This window comes from Paramisgurnus dabryanus, chromosome 21 (assembly GCF_030506205.2).
Source record: "Paramisgurnus dabryanus chromosome 21, PD_genome_1.1, whole genome shotgun sequence".
In the NCBI taxonomy this organism is placed as follows: domain Eukaryota; kingdom Metazoa; phylum Chordata; class Actinopteri; order Cypriniformes; family Cobitidae; genus Paramisgurnus; species Paramisgurnus dabryanus.
In genome coordinates, this window is record NC_133357.1 from 33,294,762 (window position 1) to 33,312,970 (window position 18,209).

At 38.7% G+C, this 18,209-nt stretch overlaps 1 protein-coding gene across 3 annotated transcripts in view; it reads right to left on the bottom strand.

The window, feature by feature from the left end:
* Positions 1 to 18,209, bottom strand: part of hm13 (histocompatibility (minor) 13) — a 151,198-nt gene that overhangs the window by 60,169 nt on the left and 72,820 nt on the right. For all 3 annotated transcript variants that reach the window (XM_065286615.2, XM_065286614.2, XM_065286613.2), the window contains exons 2-5: positions 6,218 to 6,316; positions 5,566 to 5,648; positions 5,367 to 5,455; positions 5,173 to 5,258 (exon numbers count right to left, since the gene is read on the bottom strand). In XM_065286615.2, the coding sequence (XP_065142687.1) occupies positions 5,173 to 5,258; positions 5,367 to 5,455; positions 5,566 to 5,648; positions 6,218 to 6,316 (357 nt within the window). The remainder of the gene's footprint in view (positions 1 to 5,172; positions 5,259 to 5,366; positions 5,456 to 5,565; positions 5,649 to 6,217; positions 6,317 to 18,209) is intronic.

Sequence of the window (18,209 nt, forward strand, 5' to 3'; positions counted from 1 at the left end):
TTGCAATATTGTATTTCTATGTCCTCTGTATTTCAAAATATCTCCAAAGCAGGTTAAATCAGCCCTACCCCATCCAGTAGAAGAACCATTACACAACATCAAACCAGGGGATTACGTGGTGGTAAAGAACCTCAGGAGGAAATCCTGGAAAGCCAGACGGTGGGAGGGGCCATTTCAGGTTCTGCTGACGACTCACACCGCTGTGAAGGTCGCGGAGCGTGCCACCTGGGTGCACGTTGCCCATTGCCGGAGGGTTGGTCCTGGACTGCAAGGTGTAAACCAAAGGGAGGACGGCTAGTCGACTGCTACGGACCACTTTTTCGTATTGGTGGGAACCACAGATACCTGTATACTGCAAGTTTATACGAAGAACGACACGAGAGAACTGCAACAGCTCACAAAGTATTGGAGGACGACTCCAGTATTCTGGGTTTGGTTTGGACACACGCACACGACATCTTTAATGTGGGTAATCGACACGACGCTTGCAGCTTAATAACTGTAATTACAACACCAGCTTTGAGACCCCACATTAATTTAGACACTAAGATAATTTCATTCGAACAAGAAAGCAGGATAGCTTGGCACGACTGCACCGTGTGGTCCTACCAAACCCGAACCTACAAAGGAAATTAATCAACAAGGGCTCACGACCCCAACTCTAACTGTGCTGAGGGCTCACGACCCCAACTCTAACTGTGCTCAGGGCTCACGACCCCAACTCTAACTGTGCTCAGGGCTCACGACCCCAACTATAACTGTGCTCAATCCGGAATCATCAAGGGCTCACGACCCCAACTCTAACTCAATTTCTTCAAGAAAACGAACTATTTTTCTTCTTTCAAAAATGAGATTCATGATCATACTATGTGTGTGCATTTTTACTTTTGCAACTGCACAGAACTATATGTACACTATGGTTAAGGGTAATAACCAGAGCTACGTAACGATGACAGTAAATAAAGTTATGAATAAATCATAAAAAGGGAGGAGTGTAGTGGAGGACTTTTATTATGCTTTTATTTTCATATTATTATGTTTTATTTTTCATCCTATTTTTCATTTTTTAATAACAATCTGAAGCTCACAAATTGTGATTCATATGGAGATCATGTTTTTCTGCTAACGTACAGAATTATGCTCTTTCTGTCTTTTCAGCAAGTACAATGTCCAAGGAAGGACTTAAACATCATGTACCAGCATGTACTGTCCTTTATGATTATGTTTAACGGTCTTTGCTCTTAATCACTGACAACTGAAGGCTATCTTCTAAATGACGTAGAAACGGATGATTGTGCGTGTTTCAGCATCTTACTATAAATGTGTCTTCAACCTTGTGATCGGGGCTCTTAGGTTTTTAAACTTCTTGCACCACGGGGGTGAGAGCCTATTCTGCAGAATATATAAAATTCAGACAAAGAAAATTCTGTCGACAGTGTGTCTGTGTGATCCTTGACTTTGACTCTTAGTGAGTATTATTTGATGCGGCTAAAATTCCACGACACAACACTACTCCGAATAGCGCATTTTGCCGCCTCTACCGCATTTGGTGTGAATCCAGCATAATGTTGTTTAATGTTTCTTGGTTTTCATAGTTTATTTGAACCCATTATTATTGCATCATCATTAGTATGTAATTTTAAAGGTTATTGCTTAGTTGGGTCTATTTTTATTAAGGGTGTCACGATTTCGATTTTAAATCGAAATCGATCGAAATTAAGTCACAACTTCGAACTAAAAAAATGGGATTGTCGATGCTGCCACGCCCCCATGTCACTTCCGGTCAGCTTGCGAAGCGAGGGAAAAAACCTCTCAGAGGTGCCTTTAAAAACATTGCTCTAGCGGAACGCGATTTATATTTTAAACACGGGGGATGTAATGCTACAACTCCTTGAAATGCATATCATAAACAGGATTACCACCTAGTGATCTGACTTCGGACAGAGCAAAGCTCTCTCTGCACGTGTGTGAGAGTGGCGCCAAGATGCAGCAGGTTACAGTGTTTCCGCTATATATATTCAACCGTGGCGGCCCGCCACTCCTAAAACATCCCCGCCACGCCTGCGGTTGTGGATAGAAGGGATACAGCAAACGAAATCTCGTTGGATGAGCACTGTTTTATCCTAATCCTTTAACCAAACCCAACTCTAAACACAAAATTTCACACGATTGTAGGATGTATTTGTATCTAATTTAGCCAGAACCGCTGTTTTCATCCTAATAATCCTACCTCCAAATCTAATCCTTCACTTTTCGGCATTTGCTGTATACCTTCTAGACAAAACCCACAGCGGCAGCTCGCAAAAAAGCAACCGAAATGTCCACTCTGCCAGACTGGCTGTCTAGAAATAAATTCCTTTCTGGATTCGCGTTGTTCACTCATTTATAAATAAATCTTCTAAAATATCATAATTTCCTCCATGGGTTTAGTTTCATGCACAAATAGAATTAAATCAACAGAGGATGATTAAGCTACGTCTCTGTTTTGAGAAATAATAATAAAATAAATAAGCCTATACGAAATATGTTGCACTTAAATAATTATTAAATTATTAAATTGACAAAACGAATAAAAAAGTTTCTGTTCTTTTTTTGTGACGCGCTCTAAAACCAAAGCAGCAGAAAGCACGTCATGTTTTTAATGATTATAAATAAGCACAAGGTTTTCTCCTTATTGTGAGTTTACACAAATAAAAATACATCATTTGAAGTTTCGAATGTTGTTTTACTTTTATCTTTATGACAATAAATTTAGGGTAATTTAAGCTGCAAGGTCATCACGCATATGATGTTCACCGGCGCATATCTACATCAACACAGCGCAGGGCTGCGAGAAAAGACATTATTAAACTTTTGATTTAACATATTACAAGTTTTTTGGACATTCATTTGGAATCACTGTACTCATATTATCAACTTATCTGGCCATTAGTTATTCAGTATAGGCTATAAGCGCAGCGCGCTGCTGACCGCTCAGCTGTCAGTCAATCGTCTGTGCTTTAGATCGACACTCACAAAGTTTCACATTAAATGATAAGATATTTGTCCAAAAACAAAAGGCTAAATACTGAATACTACTTATATGCGACTGCAAGACATTAATAGTCGAATCTGTTTGTAAGGAAACTTACATTATTCCTGTGGAAGAGAAGAACGTTGGTAATAGAAACTTGAGGCAGACGGTGAGACTGTTTTATCTGTTTTCAGACGAAACAGCAGGGTCGGGGTACCCGCGGGTGAACCGCATAATATTTGATCTAACGGGTGTAATAGGCTATTCGCGTGTCATTTGTGTTGTAGATGCAGGTCGGGACTCAATAGACAAGAGTAAAATGCGGGTCTAACATCCAAGACCAAAATTCGACTCGTTTTTAAATGTCCCGTGCTTATTTGTGTTTAAGATCTGTCTGAAGACCGGTAAAGGTTTATATTTAACTGCGCGGTTTGCGGTGTGACCGGCTCGGGGTCACAGTCTTTATGTCAAATGGTACGGGTGTGAAATAAAATTGCTGCTGATGTCGGATAACTGGTCGGTTGTTCTGTCAATCACAGCGGTGCGGATTATCAAACAGGACTGCATGACTTTGTAACAGCTCTGTACGCTAAACACGAGGACGAACTTGCAATGCACACTACATTAAAACTACAATGAAATATCCGAACTACGTACGTAGCTGTGTAACGTTTTTTTAAGAAAATAAAGTTTAGATCAAACATAGAAAAGCAATATGCTATAAATATAAGGAAAAGTAAATGACAGCGTGAAAATTATAAAAAAAATACATGTTAGTTTACTGTAGCCTATATTCTACATAAAAAATTTTTTTTTACATATATAATCATCATGGGCGCCCCCTGCCGCCACAGCTGAAAAAAATCCTAGAGGAAACACTGGGTTATATTTTAAACAAAAGGGATAGTTTGCCTCAGCTCGCATCAAACGCATCAAACTGAACAAATACATAAGGATTACTACTTAAGTTTATGTTTAGACTTCGGAGAGATGCGAGAGCGTGTGCATGTGAGACAAAGAGTAGCGCAGCTGCTTATGGCACGCTGGATTTATTTCAGATGCTAGGAGTCCAAGACGCGCACATTAAATCCATGTGCTTAAATCCTTAGAATCGAAAATGTAATTGAATCGAGGATTTGGATAATTGTGACACCCATAATTTTGATTATAAAAATATCAAATTACTTCATTATCAATACGCAAAATAATTGTTAGGAACAGTCCTAGATTAGTTAAAACATAAAAAATGTGATTTCAGTTTCCCATTCATTTATTTTATCATTGAGGATTTCTCAAAAAGTGCAAAAATCTCATCTCGTTCTCGTGAACCCAATCTCGTGTCTCATCTCGTCGATTAAATGTCTCGTCACACCCCACACACAAATGTTAAGATATTTCTAAGCCTTATATGCATTTCAGAGGAATAAGATTGTGTTAATGTACAATTTAAGCCAAACATTCTGTAACATAACTCTGGTATTACAAGATGTTGTGTATTTGTTTGTTTGACATTAAAATAAATGTAAAATCATGTAATGAATAAACATAATAAACGGAAAACAACTATTAATTGATAAATGGATTATGGTTTGACTTAACTCTTTCCCCGCCAGCATTTTCTATGATTTTCACAAAAGTTTAATGCATCCCAGAAAATGCTCTTCTTTAAATATATAAACATACATACAACATATTAAATGAAAGAACAGACCCTCTGCTTTAAAAAAAAAAACTTCATTAGTTCTCTTTTATCACCTCTCAAATATGGGTAGGTTTTTTTTAAGCAAAAAGCCAAGATAATTCCATTTTTGTAAAGGACTTTTGATAGAGCTCAGATGCAGAGTGATCCTCAAAACTAAGATGGACATACAGCCGTTTGCCCTAGGTCGATACTTCCAGGTCTGATAAGTTGCGGAAGACCTGGTGGATAATAGCGGTATTGCGGATTGACGAGATAACTCATCAATGGCGGGGGAAAGAGTTAATTACATAACTGGATTTATACATTCAATCATTTATATATGATTATGTATGCACATGTCTAAAACTTTTAAAATCCATTAGGTCTACATTACCATCTGAATGTGATGTGATATAAAAAAATTCACTGTAGCAGGCCTATACTAATATGACTTAAAATAAGATGAATCAAACTTTACCTTCTTAAGAATGTACCAGAACCCCACCACACTGCTGATGACCAGGCATATCAGATCCTTAGTGTCAAACTCATAGTTGACAATTTCTGCAGGAATAAACAGGTAAGTTTAGAGCATCTTAACATTAATGTATTATTGTAGATATGTTGATACAAAGGAATAAGCTTTGGTTTGATGTTTAAACAGTTTCCCACCTTCTTTGCCTTCCCCAGAACCCTGTGTGAAAAGCAGCTGGTATTGCTTATTTGGCAGGTTGGCAGGAAAAACCCTGTTCATAAAAGGACTGGGACAGCAATTCCAGAACAGTAAATTTAAACACTTCATTAACACAAATTAATTTCACTGTGCATGAATAATCTGATAATAAGCTCTATGAAAATGTATATATCCTACCTCATGGTGTGTGAAAGTGCTAGTATTCCCAGCACAAAGAAATACATAGATAACAGTAAATTTATGTATTCTTGAGAGAAAATCTACAATCAAAACAAAAAACAAAATGTTTTAGGAAGCAGGTTTATATAACCTAGGGCTGTGCAAAAAATCGACTGCGATTATCATGCGCGTGTCATCAGTAAAGCCGGTTCGGTGATTAGTATTAAATCGCCATCAGCTGCTTTCAGATGGAGCGGCATTTATTATACAGTAGTTCACTGAGAAGCTAGGCAAAATCAGGTTCATAATCGAGGAAAATCGATTCCGATTATCTATGCGATAATGTGTAATAAATGCCGCTCCATCTGAAACCAGCTGATGGCGATTTACTTCTAATCACAGAACCGGCTTTACTGATGACACGCGCATGATAATCGCAGTTGATTTTTTGCACAGCCCTAATATAACCACTTTCTTTTAACCAAAGTCTACAGTGCATCTAGGCACAATACAACTACTTTAACAATGAGGTTATAATACATTCATTATATGCAATGCCGCATGGCAACTGGTTATCAAATCAAAATTAGAAAGTTTTGCAGAGCTACTCTTTCAACTTAAACAGGAAATTAGTCAAACTGTCACAGCAACTAACAGATCAAAATGTTACCTTAAAAAAAAGATACAGGCCAAAGAGAGTACAGCTGGCTATAATCGGGAAGCGTGCGGCATCTCTGCTTGTGATGGTCTCAGGCATATCTGAAGCATTCTGGCAGACAGAGATTTTATCTTTAGAAACAAAGTTTTTAATACTATTTAAAAATGCTAATGTGCTATTTAGTGTACCATTATAAATATCCAGGAAGCCTAGTTCTTCAAGGAGTCATATGACCCAATTTCATGTTTTCCTTTGTTTTTAGAGTGTAAAGATGTCTGTGCATTAAGAAGATCTGAAAAGTTGCAAAAAATTTAAGTTTCAAACCCAAGTAGATATTTTTAAAAGTGAAGCCTCATCCACAACTTCCTAAAATGGCTTGTTCAAACACTCTGCAGTTCGACGTCATACTGCAGGAAAGATTTTCATAACACCGCATGTATACGCAAAAGATATATGATGTAACTTTTAGGGATGCACCAGTTGACTGGCCATATATCGGAACCAGATCTTTTCGTGCCCCCGCATGCACAGACTACATTTGTAGTCATTCGCGAACATGTCTTTTGGGTGAAAGTATTTCAAAATCGGTGTGCAGGACGTGAAGATTGCAATCTGCATTCTGCAAAGAACAAGTTAATTGTGAAGGAACAACAGTACATTCGCAGGGCTCTACAGTGTTAAGTATTCACAGTGAGACACACTCATTTCAGTCAGTTCAAACGCTCACCCACCACACCTTGTTTTTTTCATGCTGAGGAAGAGACTGATAACTTTTCCTGCTATTTAAGCAATATCGCTCGAGTAGGAGTGATAGGCCAGAGGCACGAGGCCTCATGCCTCTGGCCTAATCACAGCCGTGATGATATAAAGCTATATCACACGACTCCGAGAGTGATATTGCTTTTATACAACAGTTCGACGGCACACGTTTGAAAAAGAAAACTAGAAAACAACAACGGAGTTATTTTAAAAGCCTCTTTGTCTGGGAACTACTTTCTTCCGCCACGGATTTGAGGGCGGTTAGAATGACAGGTAACACTTTCGGCTGCTTTGAATCTCATAATAACTCAATGGACGGAGTAGCCGTTTCGTTATATTACCGTTTCTTGGTCACAAAGTGTAGTTTTAAGATTTGTTCAGTCGAGAATATATTTGTATTATATTCAAATCTGCAGTCGATTAGTAAAGATAGTGCCTGTTTGAACGTTTGCTTAGTAAGATACGGTGCGTATGAGAACCAGAGCATGAGCCGACGTCAGTGTTCACTTGCCCCGCTGACCACCGCCCTCTCTGGGCTACATCTCTGACAGGGATTCCCTGGCTCTGATTTTGGCCCGGTCTGTGTTTGATGGTCAAAAATGAGATCAAATCAGCAGTATTTGGTGTCATGATGAAACTATTACTTGGTTTCTTATTCATATTTAGTGACTTTTGTGTTGTTATTGTTTTGGCGCGAGGTAAAAGTTAATAAAACTATACTTATATAATGTTACCATCGCTTTCCCATTTAATCTTAACGCGATACGAGCACTTGATTATTATTAGACTTTGTTCTTGTTAGTACTATATAAAACTGTTTTTTATAAGTGTCAGAGAGATGTTTTTGCAGGTTGCTTATAAATATATCAGTGGCGATATCTCAGAACATGTTTTAATAGTCACGTCACAATAAAATAAATGATCAATGTCCACATTTAAAAGCTGCGGTGCTTCCCTGCAGTTCCACTGTGTTTTCGCGTTCTGAGAAGAGATATAGCTCCAGAATATTTTTTTGTTTATTTTTGTTTACAGTTATTGGTTACAGTTTGCATAATCTTTGTGGCTGAAGTTGTACCAAAAAGTTGTAAACACTCCCTAATAAACTATTTATTCCACTTTAAAAAAATAATTAATGCTATACCATGCAGTATCATATATAAAAAAATCATCTTTTGTAAGAGCCTTTATCTTACCCGATATGACTGTATGCTCATGTCCTTGATGGGGGGTGAATGTTTTTCAAACCAAAGTTGTTTAGCTGGGTTTAGTTGACTATATATACAAACCAGTGAATACCAACTTGTTCACTTTGTCTAGTTTTAATAAGCTGCGGATTGGAGTGCTGGCTGCTCCCCGCGGTGCTGAAGACCCGCTCTGACGGAGTACTTGTGGCACATATGAATAGATATGTACGTGCAACGAAAGCTCGGAGGAGTCATTTGGTTAGTAAATTAACGAAATTATAGCTTTCAAATAGAAAAATATTTATGTAAAGAGATTTAAATATTTATGTAAAAACAACTCTTCTTTAGTGGAAGTAATAAAGTAAAATAACAAATAATAATTATATATAATAAGTTACAAATAATAACGAAAAATTTTAATACCCTGCCTAACGACAGTGTTTCCGCTATATACATTCAACCGTGGTGGCCCGCCACTCCTAAAACATCCCCGCCACGCCTGCGGTTGTGGATAGAAGGGATACAGCAAACGGAATCTCGTTGGATGAGCACTGTTTTATCCTAATCCTTTAATCAAACCCAACTCATAACACAAAATTTCACACGATTGTAGGATGTATTTGTATCTAATTTAGCCAGAACCGCTGTTTTCATCCTAATAATCCTACCTCCAAATCTAATCCTTAACTTTTCGGCATTTGCTGTATCCCTTATAGACAAAATCCACAGCGGCAGCTCGCAAAAAAGCTACCGAAATGTCCGCTCTGCGAGACTGGCTGTCTAGAAATAAATTCCTTTCTGGATTTGCGTTGTTCACTCATTTATAAATAAATCTTCTAAAATATCATAATTTCCTCCATGGGTTTAGTTTCATGCACAAATAGATTTAAATCAACAGAGGATTATTAAGCTACGTTTCTGTTTTGAGAAATAAAAATAAAATAAATAAGCCTATGTTGCACTTAAATAATTATTAAATTGACAAAACGAATAAAAAAGTATTTGAGTTTCTGTTCTTTTTTGTGACGCGCTCTAAAACCAAACCAGCAGAAAGCACGTCATGCTTTTAATGATTATAAATAAGCACAAGGTTTTCTCCTTATTGTGAGTTTACACAAATAAAAATACATCATTTGAAGTTTCGAATGTTGTTTTACTTTTATCTTTATGACTATAAATTTAGGGTAATTTAAGCTGCAAGGTCATCACGCATATGATGTTCACCGGCGCATATCTACACCAATACACAGCGCAGGGCTGCGAGAAAAGACATTATTAAACTTTTGATTTAACATATTACGAGTTTTTTGGACATTCATTTGGAATCACTGTACTCATATTATCAACTTATCTGGCCATTAGTTATTCAGTAAAGGCTATAAGCGCAGCGCGCTGCTGACCGCTCAGCTGTCAGTCAATCGTCTGTGCTTTAGATCGACACTCACAAAGTTTCACATTAAATGATAAGATATTTGTCCAAAAACAAAAGGCTAAATACTACTTATATGCGACTGTAAGACATTAATAGTCGAATCTGTTTGTAAGGAAACTTACATTATTCCCGTGGAAGAGAAGAACGTTGGTAATAGAAACTTGAGGCAGACGGTGAGACTGTTTTATCTGTGTTTTATCTGTTTTCAGATGAAACAGCAGGGTCGGGGTACCCGCGGGTGAACCGCATAATATTTGATCTAACGGGTGTAATAGGCTATTCGCGTGTCATTTGTGTTGTAGATGCAGGTCGGGACTCAATAGACAAGAGTAAAATGCGGGTCTAACATCCAAGACCAAAATTCGACTCGTTTTTAAATGTCCCGTGCTTATTTGTGTTTAAGATCTGTCTGAAGACCGGTAAAGGTTTATATTTAACTGCGCGATTTGCGGTGTGACCGGCTCGGGGTCACAGGGCCCTATTTTAACGATCTAAGCGCATTGTCTAAAGCGCACAGCGCAACGTCTAAATGGGCGTGTACGAATCCACTTTTGCTAATTTAATGACGGGAAAAATTGTTTTTGCGCCGAGCGCATGGTCGAAAAGGGTAGGTCCTATTGTAATGTGAGTATTTTGGGCGTAACGTGCAGTAAACCAATGAGAGTCACAGCTCTCATTCCCTTTAAAAGCAAGTTGCGCTGGCGCTATGTCTAATCCCTATTTAGATGACGGACTTTGTAAACTGAAAAAACTAAGCGGAGGTAGAAGATCCCCAGTTTAAGATTAATGTTAAATAATTGTGTTGTTTTTCACTTGTATTGAAATTATTTTTTTATTAAAACCTTTAAAACCCGTTTTCTTTTAGTCATGGAAGTAAAAAGCAGGCTTGTAATTGCTTTAAATGTATGGCTATCCAATATCATTAAAACATAATTCACAAGTATCTAAGATAAGGTTTGTACTCTAAAAATACTTTATTTGTAACAAACAGGAGATAAAGAATTTACAAACGGCTCTCCCCACGTTTCAGCACTTTGGACAGCGGTTTTTTTAGCAAAGAGTTTTTTTAAGCATTACTTAAAAAATTCTCTCATCTCACCATATCCACAGGTACATCATATACAATAAATCTGTGAGGTAGCATTAAAAAAAACAAACATTCAAAAACAGACGCATTTGTTCAAAGCAAAGCATTTATTTACTTACCAGGCTGCAGGTGAAGCAGCTCTTTGCCCCTTCTAACGTCTCATAATTAGTCCTCATTTATGTCCAAGACACTCAATAATAATCTTTTACATTCAATCCTTTAATCTTTCATATTTAAAAGCATTTTTGTGCTGCTGCGCATTCATGTACTTTGTGATAAGCAAACCCGCGTTGTCCTCCCGTTTATAGGCGCATTTTACTAATGCACTCTTTAAATAACAAAAAACATATTGCGCCAGTGACTTTAGACTTTAGACCAGGTTTTTGTTGGTCAATGGCGTAGTCTATTTTAGTTGCCTCAAAATAGCAACGCACCAACAATGCGCCTGAACACACCTCATTTTCAGACCATGGGCGCAAAAAAAGGGGGCGCAAATGCATTTGCTATTAAAACAACGCAGCGCTAAACGTGAAAATTAGGGTGGAAACTAGCGAAAGACACTTGCGTCGCGCATTGCGCTGCATTGCGCCGGGTGTAAGATAGAGCCCACAGTCTTCTTTATGTCAAATGGTACAGGTGTGAAATAAAATTGCTGCTGATGTCGGATAACTGGTCGGTTGTTGTGTCAATCACAGCGGTGCGGAATATCAAACAGGACTGCATGACTTTGTAACAGCTCTGTACGCTAAACACGAGGACGAACTTGCAATGCACACTGCCTTGCCTTGCCTAAGAAAATACCGTTTAGATCAAACATAGAAAAGCAATATGCTATAAATATAAGGAAAAGTAAATGACAGCGTGAAAATTATAAAAAAATACATGTTAGTTTACTGTAGCCTATATTCTACATAACATTTTTTTTTTACATTTATAATCATCATGGGCGCCCCCTGCCGCCACAGGTGAAAAAAATCCTAGAGGAAACACTGAACGATATCATCTTCCATCGCGATGATTTAATGCAGTGGTTCTCAAATGGGGGTACGCGTACCCCTAGGGGTACTTTGGGGTACTGCAGGGGGTACGTGAGAGAAAGTGGAAACTGACATTTAGGAATAAATTAATAAAATCAGTAATTCATGATGATAGTATTTATATGACATTAGGACTACACAAACATGCATTAAAAAAATCATAAAGTTAAAGCACATTGTACAAAATGCATGTGCGAGTTCAACCTGTCGACCTTGTCTGGCGCATGCACATGTATGATTCAAAAAGATAAGTCGGCGCACCCGCGCCGGACGATCCGCGCAACGCTGTGAAGCCCGGGCCGCGGCAACCGGAAGATCCGCGCACATCTCGAGTCGAGGCACTATGGTTAAAATGGATGCCGTCATTTTCAGATTCATTTTTGATAAAACGAAAATACAGTCGTCACAAGTTCAATATCATCTCATATTTAAACATCAAATGTCAAGAGATACCAGAGAGCCATACGTGACATACATGCACATCCCTATTATGAATCCAAAAGCAGTAAATACTCTATGTTTGGATCATCTTTCTAAATCTGATCTTTAATAATTAATTTTTTTATTCAAAATGTGGTATTTTTGGACGAATCCTACCCGAATAAGAGGTGATAAAAAAGTATAAATAAATACGCGTCTTTAGCTCTCCAATAAAAAAAGGTTGGAGACCCCTGATATATGTTCAGTACTGATATCATTAACAGTTTTTATTGAGACCTGAATCCAAAATCAGGAGCAGGGTCTGCGTGAAATAATAAAAGTTATGAGAGGTGGCTTCTTAAAAGAGGATGCTAAAAAGAAAAAACAAACCAGAGCCTCAAAAATACCACCAGTTTCGTGATGAATACTAATAAGCAATAAACCTGCTCTGGGGCATCAGATATAATAACTGTCTCACTCTCATTTCACTGTATCTCAAAATCAAATGTTGTTGACTGGTTAAGGGGTACTTGGCTTGAAAAAAATCATAAAAAGGGGTACTTCAGCCAAAAAAGTTTGAGAACCACTGATTTAACGTAACCATCGTCAACTGCCAATTTAGGGGAGATCGCCCAACCCTAATAAACAGGATTACTACCCAGTGATCTGACTTCGGACAGAGTGCAGCTCTCTGCATGTGTGCGAGAGAGCGCCAAGAAGATGCAGCGGGTTATATTTTAAACAAAAGGGATATTTGCCTCAGCTCGCATCAAACGCATAAAACTGAAAAAATATGTAAGGATTACTACTTTAGTTTATGTTTAGACTTTGGACTGATGCAAGAGCGCGTGCACGTGAGAGAGAGAAGCGCAGCTGCTTATGACGCACTGGTTTTATTTCAGATGCGAGGAGTCACGCATTAAGTCCATGTGCGTGCAAGCAGGAATACTCTCTCTACAAGGTCTCTCACGTAAAGTGAAGCCCAAAAACCCCCATGCAAGGAAAAGCACGCCATATGCATGTTAATGTGAAACTATAATAATAATAATAATAATAATAATAATAAATGCATTAGATTTTTTGTCTTTTTTCAAAAAAAAAAAAAATATTGAGAATCAAATCGAATGTTTACAATTTCATGTCCCTCCCCCACTACCACCGATCAACCTCCCTTCTCAAGAAATTCCATTTTTGTGACAGACTTCATAGAGATCCCATTCAGAGCGATCTTTAAAACAGACACGGACATGCAGCCGCTTGCAATAGGGCAATACTTCCGGGTTGAAAAAGTTGCAGAAGGGTCATTGGCGGGAAAGCGTTTTCTCTTAATTGACGAGATATCTCGTCAATGGCGGTGAAAGAGTTAAAGGCAGGATAGGCAGTAAAAATCTAAAAAAACTTTTTTACAAATTAGTTTAAACTGTCTTTATATACCAATACATAAGTAAAATGTAAGTACTCTGAAAAAGAGAGTATAAATATCGAGTGTCTGTAAACCTCTCACGACTGTTTTAAACACAGCTCATTTTTCCATTCACTCCACCCCCTCCCTTCTGGGTTTCTTCTAAAGCCACGCCCCCAAAACACATGAACGCGCGACGCTGACCGGCTCTGCTGGGAGCGCGGTGCATGTAGTAACATCATGTCACAATCACATGTTATAATACACCTAACTTTATCACTATGAATATAAACAAATAGGATTGCTTTTAGTACTCACTATTAAGCCAGTGTTTTGCATGGAAGAGTTTCCGTGATGACGGCATTTTTAATTATGTATTGGTATATAAAAAAACTTTTTTACAAATTTGTTTAAACTGTCTTTATATACCAATACATAATTAAAATGTAAGTACTCTGAAAAACAGAGTATAAAACTCGAGTGTCTTTAGACCTCTAACGACTATTTTAAACACAGCTCATTTTTCCATTCGGGACAGAACAAATGATTGGCTTGCGCGACTATCACTCTCTCTCGCGATGGTAGCGACCATGGCACACCCCTGTTGCTATGGGTTCTGCCCACACATGCGCACACCCGATTGATTTGAACGTGCACGAGGCACTCTAGCAAGAGCAAAAGTAAGGCAGAGAAAGTGCATTCAGAACTCACAGTACCTGCATATGCAGTCAGCGAAGGCGAACAAGGCAAACGGAATAAACGAAGCAACCAAACGAGAGTAAATATTGCGTGGCTTTTCCTCGAGTCGACGATGCGGTAGCGGTATTGTCTCTGGAGTGTAGTCCTCATCAGAGTCAACAATGCTTTCAAACTTCCGATTCCTCGGTTAACAACCAGAACTAGGAAAACAACAAATGAAAATAAGGAAACAAAGATAAAAAGCGACTGTGACGGTAATAAAACTCGGATCAATATCGGACCAGCATTTGAAAGGTGGAGGAATCTACGAGATTTTAAAGGGTTTAAAGGCAGGATAGGCAGGAATTATAAAAAAAAACTTTACAAATTTGTTTAAACTGTCTTTATATACTTTATATGTTCACGTCTTTTTGGCTTCAACTGACAAATGCTCATATGTCAAAATAGCTGTCTTTGTGATTTTCATAGTAAACATGTGGTTACTGTACGTCTTAAATGAATAAACATTGTATTGCATGCGGTCTTATAATAAGCATAAACTGTCTCTGTCATTAAAGTTAATTAAATATATAAAAAAAGAAAACGTTTGTATCTTCGTAAATAAAGAATAATCCACATTTACTTTAAATTTTTTTTTGCCAAACATCCTTTGTGTTGAGCTCTGCTATTTGAAATAAGTTTAAGGTTTATAATGGAATATAGATTTCCTGATCTTTTGCTTCATTAACTCTTTCCCCGGCATTGACGAGATTCCAGCCTTTGCATGAGCCTAGTGGCACGCGACTCCGACGTGTGTGCCAAATTCCAAGAGTTTTCGAGTATGTTAAGGCTCCCAAAATGGGTCAAGTGTTGAAAAAAAATAAAAAAATAAATAAATATAGCTGCAAGCAGCGATGGCGGGCCCTCACACGTTTCTTTACCGCAACACGGTGCCTCCGAGAAAACAATGCACGTTGGGCAAGTGCATCAAGTGGGTAAATATCAGTGGACTATTTCATGTTGCTACTGACCAATTTGGGTACTGTAGGTAAAAGAAACCCCACATTTTAGACAAACGGGGGCGCTAGTGAGCCACTAAATAGACACGCCTTTATCTGACCTTTTTGTCAACACTTAACAGCCGACAACTCTCATGTGTGTGCCAAATTTAAAGTTAATCTAAGCACGCCAAGAGCCTTAAATATGCCAGAAATTAAAGTAAAGTTTGCGGCATTGCCATGGGAACAGCATTCGAGATATCAAAAATCCCTTCTCAATTTATCATCTACAATGTCTCCGCATCATGTTGACCACTTCTTGTGTCAATCGCATGAATATCCTAGATGGAGTATTTAATGGAACATCAGCGTTAACTGAAAGGCTTAAATATGCCTTTAAAATGAAAGTAAAGTTTGACAGGTTGCCATGGGAACAGCGTTTGAGATATCAAAAATCCCTTCGCAATTTATCATCTACAATGTCTCAGCATCGTGTTGACCACTTTTGGTGTCAATCGCATGAAAATCCTAGGAGGAGTATTTAAAAGTTCACCACATGCAACTGTCAAGAAATCCACCTTTTGTGACTGACACACTTCCTGGTGCCTGTTGGTGGCGCTATACCCGAGACTCAAAATAGGCACATCGATGCGATCGGAATCCTTGGCCGAACATACACACTACGTTTCATCCCAATAAGACATTTTTTGCTTTAGATATTAGACACTTCCTGTTTCATTGAATTCGCCATATATTTGTCGCCTCGTCATGGCAACACCGTTTGAGATATCAAAAATCCCTTCGCAATTTAGCAAGTCCAATGTCTCAGCATCATGTTCACCACGTTTGGTGTCAATCGTATGAATTCCTTAGGAGAAGTATTTAAAAGTTCATGACTGACACACTTCCTGGCGCCTGGTGGTGGCGCTATACCCGGGAGTCACAATAGGCACATCGATGCGATCGGAATCTTCAGACGAACAAACACCCCGCATGGCATCACAATAAGACATTTTTTACCTTAAATATTAAACACTTCCTGTTTCTCTGATTTCGCCACAACTTTGTCGCCTTGCCATGGCAGAACCGTTCGAGATATCAAAATCCATTCGCAATTTAGCAAGTACAATGTCTCGACATCATGATCACCACATTTGGTGTCATTCGCATGAATCCCCTAGGAGGAGTATTTAAAAGTTCACCGCATGCATTTTTTAAACAATCCAAAATAGCCGACTTCCTGTTGGGCGGAGCTTAAATAATTGAGGGTGAAAGTTGTTCGGGTCGATGAGATCTATATGCGTACCAACTCCCGTACATGTGGGTACATGTTTGTCCGATCTGTGCACCAATGTTTTTTTTGCATTACAGGGGGCGCTACAGAGCCCCTTTGCCACGCCCGTGTTCCAGCCTTAGCCTGTTCGCAATGACAGACGACTCTGACGTCTGTGCCAAATTTCAAGAGTTTTCGAGTATGTTAAGGCACCCAAAGTGCCCAAAACTGTTAAAAAATAAAAAAATAAAATATAGCTGCAAGCAGCAATGGCGGGCCCTCGCACGTTTTTTTACCGCTACACGGTGCGTCCGAGAAAACGATGCACGGTGGGCAAGGGCATCAAGTGGGTAAATATCATTGGGCTATTTAATGTTGTTACTGACCCATTTGGGGACTGTAGGTAAAAGAAACCCCACATTTTAAACAAACGGGGGCACTAGTGAGCCACTTAAGAGACATGCCTATGTCTGACCTTTTTGTGCACACTTAACAGCCGACAACTCTGATGTGTGTGCCAACTTTTAGGTTAATCTAAGCACGTCAAGAGCCTTAAATATGCCAGAAATTAAATTAAAGTTTGCGGTATTGCCATGGGAACAGCGTTTGAGATATCAAAAATCCCTTCGCAATTTATCATCTACAATGTCTCGGCATCATGTTGACCACTTCTGGTGTTAACCGCATGAATATCCTAGAAGGAGTATTTAAAGGAACATCGGCGTCAACTGAGAGGCTTAAATATGCCTTTAAAATGAAAGTAAACTTTGACGCATTGCCATGGGAACAGCGTTTGAGATATCAAAAATCCCTTCGCAATTTATCATCTACAATGTCTCGGCATCATGTTGACCACTTTTGGTGTCAATTGCATGATTATTCTAGAAGGAGTATTTAAAAGTTAACTGCATACAACTGTAAGGCTTAAATATGCCTTCAAAATGAAAGAAAAGTTTGACGCGTTGCCATGGGAACAGCGTTTGAGATATCAAAAATCCCTTCGCAATTTATCATCTACAATGTCTGAGCATCATGTTGACCACTTCTGGTGTTAACCGCATGAATATCCTAGAAGGAGTATTTAAAAAGAACATCGGTGTCAACTGTAAGGCTTAAATATGCCTTCAAAATGAAAGTAAAGTTTGACGCGTTGCCATGGGAACAGCGTTTGAGATATCAAAAATCCTTCACAATTTATCATCTACAATCTCTCGGCTTCATGTTGACCACTTTTGGTGTCAATCGCATGAAAATCCTAGAAGGAGTATTTAAAAGAACATCGCATGGAACTGTCAAAAAAATCCAGCTTTGTGACTGACACACTTCCTGGCGCCTGGTGGTGGCGCTATACCCGGGAGTCACAATAGGCACATCGATGCGATCGGAATCTTCAGACGAACAAACACCCCGCATGGCATCACAATAAGATATTTTTTGACTTAGATATTAGACACTTCCTGTTTCTCTGATTTCGCCATAAATTTGTCGGCTCGCCATGGCAGAACCGTTCGAGATATCAAAAATCCCTTCGCAATTTAGCAAGTCCAATGTCTCGACATCATGTTCACCACGTTTGGTGTCAATCGCATGCATCCTCTAGGAGGAGTATTCAAAAGTTCACCGCATGCATTTTTTAAACAATCCAAAATAGCCGACTTCCTGTTGGGCGGAGCTTAAATGTTAGAGGGCGAAAGTTGTTCGGGTTGATGAGAACTATATGCGTACCAACTCTCG